Source organism: Parasteatoda tepidariorum, chromosome 4 (genome assembly GCF_982258835.1).
Source record: "Parasteatoda tepidariorum strain Cologne lab strain chromosome 4, Ptep-v5.0, whole genome shotgun sequence".
Lineage (NCBI taxonomy): Eukaryota > Metazoa > Arthropoda > Arachnida > Araneae > Theridiidae > Parasteatoda > Parasteatoda tepidariorum.
The window spans coordinates 51,113,172-51,124,487 of NC_141758.1; the positions used below are offsets into that span (position 1 = coordinate 51,113,172).

General features: G+C 33.7%; 1 protein-coding gene across 1 annotated transcript; it reads right to left on the bottom strand.

Annotated features, from left to right (window-relative positions):
• Positions 1–954: 954 nt before the first annotated feature.
• On the bottom strand, positions 955–5,659 carry LOC107438961 (uncharacterized). The gene is made up of 2 exons (XM_087161082.1): positions 5,425–5,659; positions 955–3,345 (listed from the first exon to the last, which is right to left on the bottom strand). Exon 2 carries the CDS (start codon positions 2,632–2,634, stop codon positions 1,489–1,491), a length of 1,146 nt encoding a protein of 381 aa, XP_087017208.1. The 5' UTR covers positions 2,635–3,345; positions 5,425–5,659; the 3' UTR covers positions 955–1,488.
• Between the last annotated feature and the right edge of the window lie 5,657 nt (positions 5,660–11,316).

Sequence of the window (11,316 nt, forward strand, 5' to 3'; positions counted from 1 at the left end):
TTTTTCTGGAGCGCAATCAGCCCTGCATATTAAATCAATCATTTGATTATTTTTTCTAAAAATGTTTTCCTTTATTTTATATTTTTTTTAGCAAACAAAACGAAAATAACAGCGAGCCTTGTATATATTTTTTTACAACTATAACTGAGCAACCTGAAACCATTCATATCTCTATTTTTCACTTCAGCGTTACCCTTTTTTTGTTCTAGCACTATAATTTCTTTCGTTTTTAAAAAAATATAATCTTGATTTAACTTTGTCCAGCATGACAATAGGTTAGAGCGGGGCAAGCAAACTCGAGCAGATTTAGATTCAGCAATAGTTCAAATTTAATTACACAAGTAAATGAAGTTCAATCAATCCCATTTGTCAAGACTTTAAGAATAAGATTTAGTGAAGCTGACCAAAAGATAAATAAAAGTCCTCACATTACCATATCATATATAATATCATATGTATTACAATATCATGTGTATTAATAAAGATATATTATTTTTTTATTTTTGGCCAAAAAATTTTTTAAATTTCTAAGGAAAAAAGAAAGAAAATTTAATTAAATTGCTAGAATTTATTAGTCTATTGGTTTTTCTCAAGACTGATTTCAGTCCCAAGGACTAAAGAGTGGAACCCATGTTTATGACACATCTGGGGTATAGACAACTGATATATTTCCATTTACAATTATTTAAAAAATAAAATTTTTAAATATATTATTTTTTTAAAAGTTTTGGAATATTTGTTCAAATTTTGGCATTTGCCTTCAAAAAAATTTTTAATAGTCATTTATAACTTCTTCTGAATAATAGGAATGTGTTGATTTATGCTTATCTAGATGGAGAAGTTTATTTTATACAATTTCATTTACTGTGTTTAATAAAAGAAAATTCTTCTCAATGGTTTAAGTTATCAATAATATGTTATGAAGAGAGAAAAAAAATATTAAAAATGTGGGAATAAGGATGAGAAGGATGTTAGCATAATCCCCTTGATCGTTGTTTCAAATAAAAGTATTAGATATTTGTGTGAAATAAAAATATTTTTAACTGAATCTCAGTAATATTTTTTATGTTTGCTCACAGCCTTATGATATCCATAATAATAAAATATCTAAATTCATAATAATAATACTTAGATCCTTTTGCATATCAATACAAGTCAGTTAGGGAATGGAAACTTAACATCTTTTACATTTGTCCAGTAAAAGAGTGATGATTCAAATTTAATTACTCAAATCAATCTTTTTTTTAATTCTTTCATAGAAAATTAGTTTTAAAAATAGAATCGTAAATTCTAATTGTCAATAAGGCTGAAAATCTAACCCGGAGTGCAAGTTAACAGCGAGTTAAGAAACCCCTAGTTACGAAACAGATGGCTAATAAAATAATGAAGAATGCACTTTTTGACTCGTGGTCAATATTTCCAAACCAGGGTTTCGGAACTGGGTGTTTTGTGTTAGGTAAGTGTCAACGGTGAACAGGGGGGTAAAAATTAACTACAAGAATCAGGTTTAACCCTAGTATGAATACTGCTGTGTCTCGTCAGATGACTGTTGCACGAAAAATTCTTATTACATATACAACAAGAATAAGGCTTCTCTCCGGTATGAACACGATAGTGCACAGTCAGATAACATTTTTGTGAAAAACTCTTATTACATATACTACACAGATGAGGTTTCTCACTAGTGTGATGACGACTGTGTCTAGACAGTTGACCTTTTTGTGAAAAACTCTTATTACATAAACTACAAGAATAAGGTTTCTCACCAGTGTGAACATGATTATGTACATTCAGATCACTTCGTTTTAAAAAATTCAAATTACATAAACTACAAGAATAAGGTTTCTCACCAGTGTGAACAGAACTGTGTTTAGTCAGATGACTTCTGCTTAAAAACCTCTTATTACATAAACTACAAGAATAAGGTTTCTCACCAGTGTGAACACGATGGTGTACATTCAGACTACTGCGATGTGAAAAACTCTTATTACATAAACTACAAGAATAAGGTTTCTCGCCAGTATGAACAGGACTGTGTTTAGTCAGAAGACTTCTGCATGAAAAACTCTTATTGCATAAACTACAAGAATAAGGTTTCTCACCAGTGTGAACATGAAAGTGCGCAGTCATATAGCTTTTTTGTGAAAAACTCTTATTACATATACTACAAGAATAAGGTTTCTCTCCAGTATGAACACGAAAGTGCACAGTCAATTGACTTTTTTGTGAAAAACTCTTAGTACATACACTACAAGAATAAGGTTTCTCATTAGTGTGAACACTATTGTGTGCATTCAGATGACATCGTTTAAAAAAATTCTTATTACATATACTACAAGAATAAGGTTTCTCTCCAGTATGAACACGACAGTGCACAGTCAGATGACATTTTTGTGAAAAACTCTTAGTACATATACTACAAGAATAAGGTTTCTCTTTAGTGCGAACACTATTGTGTACATTCAGATGACTTCGTTTTTTAAAATTCTTATTACATAAACTACAAGAATAAGGTTTCTCATCAGTGTGAACATGATTGTGCTCAGTCAGACTACTTTGATGTAAAAAACTCTTATTACATAAACTACAAGAAAAAGGTTTCACACCAGTGTGAACACTACTGTGTTTAATCATGTTGCTAATATATGAAAAACTCTTGTTACATATCAGTGTTTTCACTACAGCGCGAGAACGCGAGAATCTCGCATATTTTTTTCTTTTCTCGCATTAAAAAATGATTATCGCGAGAAATTCGCGCATTCTATAAATCAATTTCAAAATTCGCGAATTTCTTGCATTTTGGAAAAAGCTTCGAATTACGCCATTTAGAAAAAAATCCGTTTCACTTTTCTTCCTAGATCTTTCATTATTTTCATCATCTGCCCCATTATCTAGCTTCCCTATTTACCAGTATTGTTTAGAACCTTTTCGAACAACAGAACACAACCACGGAACCCCTTTCAGAGCACATTTCTCTACAATCACATGTTCACTGTAGGTAAGGTTTCTTCATGTAAGACGTTCAAATTTTTTATGCACTTATGTAAGATGGACAAATACCTTGTAAAGGCAAAATCTTCTATGATGATGCACCAAAAATATTCAATGCTTTAAAAAATAGAAGACGTTAAAAATTTATTATAATCAAAGAAATAATTTTTTTTAAAGAGTTTTAGTGTTTTTTTAGTTTTTAGAAATCTCACTTAACTTTTTGAAATCTCACCCTGCTTTTGAGAAAGGGTGAGAAATTCTCACCCATTTTTTTTCTATGATGAAAACACTGCATATACTACAAGAATGAGGCTTCACACCAGCAGGAAAAGTACTATGCTGAGTCAGATCACTCTGAAATAAGAACAACTCTTATTACATATACTACAAGAAAAGGTTTTTCACTAATATTGACATGACTGTATTCAGTCACATTATTTTTTTGTAAAAAAACTCCTTTTACATTTATTATTTTAACCAGCAAGAGTCCGAATGTGATCAGTTTGATAACTTTTCTATGAAAAACTCTGATTATATGTTTCACAAGAATAAGTTTTCTCACCAACTTGAATAGTCATTGTATACTTCGTAATATTAGTATTTGTTCCAAGACTCATATGTCACCTTGTATAAAAATATGTGCCTTTACATAAAGTTGTTGTAGATAATTAACATTAAAAATTTCACTGAAATGTTATAATTACTTATGTTTCAAATGCCAAGTTAATCAGAAATTGATATTTTGATTTTTCAATAAATATTTTATCATATGCATAGAGATACAAAAGTATCAAATTAATGCGGACAAAAAATTCATTTAATATGCCTCATAAAAATTTAGTTATCCTAACCTATTACTATTGTTAGTTGCTTAGCAGGCTAACTAAATAAATTTTTATGTTAGTCTAAACACTACTCAAACAAGACAAACATTGCTCAAATAACATATTTCATAAGTAACAAACTTTTCACATAAACATTATGAGGAGATTTCCTGAGACTGTTTGCAAATATAGACACTTTAACACAAACTGCCGAAATAACTTTTAAACTTAAGTTTCAAATGCCTAGTCACGAGTACAAGGCAATTCTAAATAATATTTGTAATGACAATGTCCGTCTCTAGATTTATAATGAAGATTTCCTTATGTATAAAGATAATTGTACAGTAGAGAACCATTTATCCGGTATCCAGATAACCGGGAAACCAGAAAACCGGGAAAAATTTTGCTTGATTTTCCCGCCATTTTAAACTAGCACGATTTTAAACTAGAACGAAAAAAGCGGAAATTGGACTCATCCTTGAAATTGAGTAGAGGAAAATGTAAGGAAGGGGAAATTTTTTTTCCCCGTTTACCCAGAGAAACGTCATTTCCTCCGTGACCTTGAAGGCAGGGAAGGGAGGAATGTTTTATTTTTTCCTTTAGACCGTCAATCAAACTCAAGGGTGTGGCATGCTGATTTCGCTTTCTGTTTGATTTACAAGGGGGGTGGGGACAATGCATTCCATGCATATCAGTGAACAGAAAAAGAAAAGAGAAAAATATATTTATTTGACATCGACTAATAAAAATAAAATCTTTTTCTTTCGAATAAATTCTCATTCTTTTGAAGTGCGGTATCAATTGCAAGTTTTTCTTGGTGTGGAATCACATCTGCTGTAATTAAAAATCTTGTTTTTATCAACAAAAAAAATTAAATAAAAGGAGAATTGTTTATTAATTTAAACATAGGATTATTTTATGAAGCAGATTGCAGTTTTGTTTTTCTGATTCCACTACGTTTGATTTTTTTTTCTTTTCGCGATAAATTTCGCACTCAATAAATTAATTCTTTTTATTCATAAATTTTATCATTAGTTTTTTGAATTCCGTTGATCTTGCCTTGTTCCGGGTTTTAATATTTATGCTAGTGCCTTTTTTAACTATCGTTTCGGTTCGATAAATTCAAGTGTTTTTATGTAGATTAATAAGTTCTCCTTTTATTTTATCGTTTCCCCCCTATAATTAGGTATGAAATATATTGCGTTATTTAATCATTGCTTTTGTTTATATTATTTAATTTAGGAATTGTAATTATTTTTAAAAAATAAATATGAGAATTTTGTATTTTTTAAACTTGATTTTCTTGTCTAAACTTAAAAAATTTTTTATTCTTTCAAATGTTATATTTCTACCATTTTTTTTTTCTTTTTAAAGTTAGGAGTACCTTTCTTTTTTCTCTTACTTTATGCAATACACTTTTTCCCTGTACTTCGGGTTGGGTTCGATAAAACATCGATTAACGACACTTTTTGGTCGATTCAGAAAACCGGGAAATTCAGATATCCGGGATAGCGATGGTCCCGAGCATCCCGGATAATTGGTTCTCTACTGTACCATACAAACAAGATCTGTAACGGGTAAACAGTTTATAGAAATTACGCTTTTATACTATTTTAAAACACTTTGTCATTTAATGCTTGGAATTATTTTTCTTCACTTATTGCCAATGTCTTCTCGACAAACACTGTGTAAGAATCTTAGGGCAAACAAACTAAAATCAATGAATATATTTCACACATATTAAAGCAAGAATTGCTGTATAACATGATACACAAATTTTGAGCACATTTTTCCTGATTCGGTTTTCCTAACACATGTATATCTAAGCTCGAATTGTTTAGATTGAATGATTGATACCTGAATCAGTGATAGTTAGACGAGATCTTTGCTTAAGCTTACAGCTTTCTATTTTCATCAGAAATAAGGCTTTGGGTGAGTTGTAGTTGTAGCTCATTTACGTCGAACTAGAGCTGCTCAATGGGCTATTGGCGATGGTTTGGAAAACATCCCTGATGATGATCCAAAGACATGTCATCACAATTTTGATCCTCTGCGGAGGGGATGGCACCTCCACTTCGGTAGCCTGATGACCTGCACGTGAAGACGAGCACTTTATGGCAGAATAGTTTAACGAGGACCAATGCCGCACACCCTTGGTCCCTATGCAGACTGGTCCAAGTGATCACCCACCGGCACACTGACCACAGCTAATGATGCTTGACTTCGGTGATCTGCTGGGAACCATGTCTTAACGATCAGTCCACTGCGGACAGGAGGCTTGTGTTAGGCAGCAGATACGATACGATGGATTATTGACTGTATATTGAAGAAGTACTCTTTATCTATAGCTATAGGCGATCTCAATGCTCGAATACACCATCTGGGGAGAAGACCTTTGGCCCTTCCCCCTTTCCTCTTTCCAGTTGTATAGGAATGTATTACGATATTTTTCCTTTTTTGAATATTCGTAATTAATTGCTAAAGATATATATTTTTTTTTTAATTTCCTAGACGCTTTCTTTTAGAACTGTGCCTAATGTAGTTTTCAGTAATGTAGTTTCTTCACTTGAAAGATTTTAATCTATCTAAAAGTCAAAACAGAAACTAACATACTTCCTTCTTCCATGACTCGAGTCCATGGATCCATGCTCGAGTCATGTGGAGATCTCCACTCGCTACTGATGAAAGCATGGGAAGTGTTGTCATGGATAGAGAGCTCTGCTTTACGCTACCTGTAGCCCATTTCGATTGTCAATGATACAGAGATGGGCATTTGTCATTCGGAATAATGAATAATCATTCAAAATATTCCTGAATAGTGAATAAAGATTTATTCATTAGTCAGAAATATTTTGATTAAATCATTCATTATTTTCAATTATTATTCTTTATTCATTAGTCAAGAATCAGAACAAGACAAAGGCAGGGGCATAAGGGGCAGCTGCTCCGGGTTCCCACATCAGAGGGGGCCCACAAATCGAATAGAAAGTTAATTTTAGGTTTCCTTCTTTAATAAACTTTTTTTTTTAACAAAATATATGTACAATGCTAAATCCATCAGTTTTGTGTTAGCTTCTTCATTAATCTACAGTATGAACGATAAAAATCTATATTTCGTAAATCCATGGCTTTCTAGGGCGGAATTCAGCTAAATTTTTGCAATGACGATGGACAAATTTGGCCAATGAAACGCCTTTTTTTTTTTTGCATATCGTAAAATGCGATATGTTTTCAAAAAATAAGGGTTTCTGATTGGCATAATTGAGCTATCATTATTGCGAAAATTTAGCTTAATTCCGCCCTAATGTCAGCAAGGATATGAATTTTTCGCAGCTAGGTGACAAAGTTAACAATCAGAGAACTGCATTTGGCATGATGAACATAGAATTGTCAGAAAATCAATAAACTGGACAGAACGATACTTCCTCTGACCATTGGAGGAAGGGAGACTTACTATTTTAAGTTCTAATCAAATTTCTTGTTATATAACTGTAATGAGGCGAAAAATTTAAATACCGCCATTAAGTTTGGTTCTTCATTACTGAAGTAGTGAAGCGGAGGGGTGGGGGCAAAGAAGTTTTTGTCCTGATCACCAATTTGGCTAAGTCGGGCTCTATCAAGAATAACTGAATAATTTCACTGCTCTACGAAAATGGGCACGGAGAACTCTAATTAATTACGATTGTGACAACTTCAAATAAAACGTACATGGTATTAATATACTTGCAATTATTTTAGAAGTTACACGTAAAGATTTCAGATCGAAAGTGATTATGATTACCTGTAATCACAACAAGATGCGATAATTGGTAAATGGTTACAAGTGACAGAAATTCTTTATTTCATACAGTCAATGTTATCAATAAGTACGATTACAAGCAACCATTTTTACCAGCAATCATAATCTAACGAATAATTGTAAAAATAGTTACTGCGTGAATACATAAATATGTTGTACATTCATGAGCACTTAAACATCATGTTTATATACAATACTTTTGTTCATACAATGTACTTGCTTACGCACTATGTAATAGAAATTTATATTACGTTAGTTAGCTCGTACAACGTATCTCAATGTATATATACAGTATATACAGACTTACATAAAAGAGTTGGGCATCGATTTCAGGAATCAATAACAGCTATGTAACCGATTACTTGTAACCAATTATTAATAAGCTTGAATTTAAAACTAAATCAATAACAAAATAGAACAAACAAAACAAAAATGAGTCAATAGAATAAAAAGTTCAAAAGCTGAAAGAATTTTTGTATATATACAATACCTCTGATGAATACGCACTGATGAATAGACTTTATATTGCTATCCAGAAACTATCTGAACATATAATGTCAATTTTTGAAGCAATTTTTCATGCAAAATTATAAGACCAATCTCAAGACGATCGGACTAATAGTTTATAAATTATTGCGCTTTATGCACGAAAAATGCAATTTTGTACCAGATCTTATTTATACATTTTATATTGCTATATGGACAAGTAAGGTACCGTTTGCATTTTTTCCACGTCTAATCGAGTGAGACAAAACGCGAATCATCATATTACAAAAGTTAAAAAGATTTTTTTTTATAAATAAATGTATTATTTTTTAATAGCATGTACACTGGTGTGCAAAACTTAAGCAACAAGTGGTTTTTCGGCCACAGCTCCCCAACAAAGTATAAGATAGCCATGAAATTGCAGTATAATATGCACGTAATTCAGTAGAAAGATTATTTGTATGCAAATTTTAGAAATAAAACGTCGTAGGTGATATAAGTGTACGTAAACCTTGTGGGTCGGCGCGCGCAGGTCAAAGCTGTGATAAAAGGATGAAGAGCACCGTAGTTAAAGACATTCGCTGCAAGTGCAAGTGATTTGTTTTGTGAAACATGTCTTCAAGAAATCATTTAGACGACTTTTCTCGAGGAAGAATGATTGGGAAGCTTGAGAAGGGGCGTAGTGTGACCTGTGTCGCCGAAGAGTTCGGGATCAACAAAAGTGTTGTTTCTCGTGCTTGGAATGCCTTTAAAACTACTGGTACAGCTGTTCGGAAGGTTGGTGGTGGCCGTCCAAGGAAAACAACACCAAGAGATGACCGTTACATTGTCCTCCAGGCGAAAAGAAACCATTTTCAGTCAGCGAGTGCCATATCTCAGCAACTGTGCACAGCCACAGGACGACAAGTATCAAGATTTACAGTGGCCAGACGCCTCCACAAAGGTGGCTTATTTTCTAGACGTCCTGAACGCTGCATACCTTTAAAAGTTAGCCATCGGCGGCATCGTTTATAGTGGTGCAGAGAACACGAAACCTGGACACCTCATCAATGGAGTCGCGTCCTCTTCACAGATGAGAGTCGTTTTAGTGCTACTGTAAGAAACAACTTTTAAAAGAAAAACAAAGCAATACTTTTATTAAAATTTACACACACCGTTATTCTAAAAACTCAAAATCTATATCGTACACAAGAACTGCTGTTGCCAAAAACATGGAATACTAAATATGTAATAAGAATATAATTAATGTTCACGTGCACATTTTTACACTCGACCATCCTGACTTTTGGACGACCTCGTCCCTTCAAAACAAGTTATAATCCTTCAAGTAATGCGGCACTTTTTTACATCTCTTTGGTCTACTGTTATCTTGGCTTAAATTTTTATTTGGATCGTCATTGCATTGATTTGTACTGTTGTTGTCGTTTATGGGTTCACAAGCAATGAAGTTTTCCTTACTTCCAGTAATATTGTCCCCATCATCAGACAGATCTTCGTCGTTGACCAGATGAAATAGTTTCATTTGCGAAGCGTGGGCGGTAGTCGTATAATTATGTTGCCGTCTTCTTCCTTGTCCAACTACGCGTAAATCAGTAACTTGATAAGTGTCGGATGGTAATATTTTGATGACTGTTAAAGGACCTCTGTACTTAACTTGGGTTTTAGTGTTAGATAAGGCAGTTTGTTCAGGTAATCGTCTTACGACCACAACGTCACCTATATTGTACTTAAATGCATCACATCGATGTTTGTCATAATTCCTTTTCATCTTTTCCTGTGCAATGATAATACGTTCCTGGGCATCTCTTTGCAGTTTTGTTGGATTTACGTAGTCATTTGATGTTGGTAGTAGATCTTGAGGAAAATATCCAGGCTTTACTGGCGTGTATCCATACAAGAGTTCAAAAGGAGGTTTTCCAGTCGACTTACTCGGAGACCAGTTAATACACCGTTGTACTTCTGGTAATATTTTATCCCAATCCTTGTGAGATTCCGTTTGGACATTGGAAGATATCATTGGAATAAGTATACGATTGTTGATGCGTTCAACTTGTCCATTAGCTTGTGGTCTTTGACTGGAATTTAATGTATGCTTGATTCCTAATTGCTTACAATAGCCTTGAAACGCCGAGGACGTGAAGCAGCTCCCTCTGTCTGTAATGATTCGCCTCGGAGAACCAAAATCATCAGTAAATTCATCGAGGTACTTCAAAACGCTTTTAGTTGAGCAACTAGGACATGGACGAAGGCGCACAAACTTAGTCATATTGTCGACAAAAACCAAAAGCTCCTTGTTGCGAGCTGAACAATCGGTGACTAATGTAAATTGCAAACCCAACAACAAAGGACGAAGTCTAGTCATTGACCATACCGCAGCTATCAGTTCTAAACGACTTGAATGATACTTTTCTTCTTCAGGAGTTGTTCGGCGACTTACGGAATAAACTAACTGAAAAGCACTAGACTTATTTCGTTGCAAGAGCATTCCAGCTAATCCAACAGAGCTTGCATCAGTGTTCAGTTTCATCGCGTGGATCAAATAGTTTCAACACTGGTCTCGATACTAATTTAGAACGTAAGTTTTCAAAAGCATCATTTTGATCATCAGTCCATGTGAACAATGAATTTTTCTTTAGCATCCTTGTGAGGGGTTCAGCAATTGAAGCATATCGTGTTATAAATCGGCGAAAGAAACTTGTTAAGCCAAGAAAACGACGCAATTCATCTTTGGTCTTAGGAACGGGGTATTCAGCAATGGCAGCAAGTTTTCTTGGACCTGGTCGTATTCCATTTTTATCAATTACAAATCCCAAATACTCAATGTCTGACATTCCGAATTCACATTTAGATAGCTTCAGTGTCACCCCAGCTTTTAGCAACTTTTCAAGCACTTGTCGAAGCTTCACTATCATATCATCAAAGCCGATCGAACCGAAGAATATATCGTCAATAAAACATGATACACCGTTCCAAAGCAAATCACCCAAAGCTAATGACATCGCTCGCTGAAAAACAGGTGGTCCATTCGATAAGCCAAAAAACAAACGTGTAGGTTCATAATGTCCATCAGGAGTTGTAAAAGCTGCCTTTCGTGAGGATTCTTCATCCATTGCTATCTGATTAAATCCTTGACATGCATCAAGGATGCAGAATAAACTAAAACCAGACAGTCTTTCAAGCAAATCATCGATGCAGGGTAATGGAAATTTATCCTTA

Coding starts and splice junctions, on each gene's coding strand:
- LOC107438961 (XM_087161082.1), bottom strand. CDS start 2,634: ATGATTAAACACAGTAGTGTTCACACTGGTGTGAAACCTTTTTCTTGT.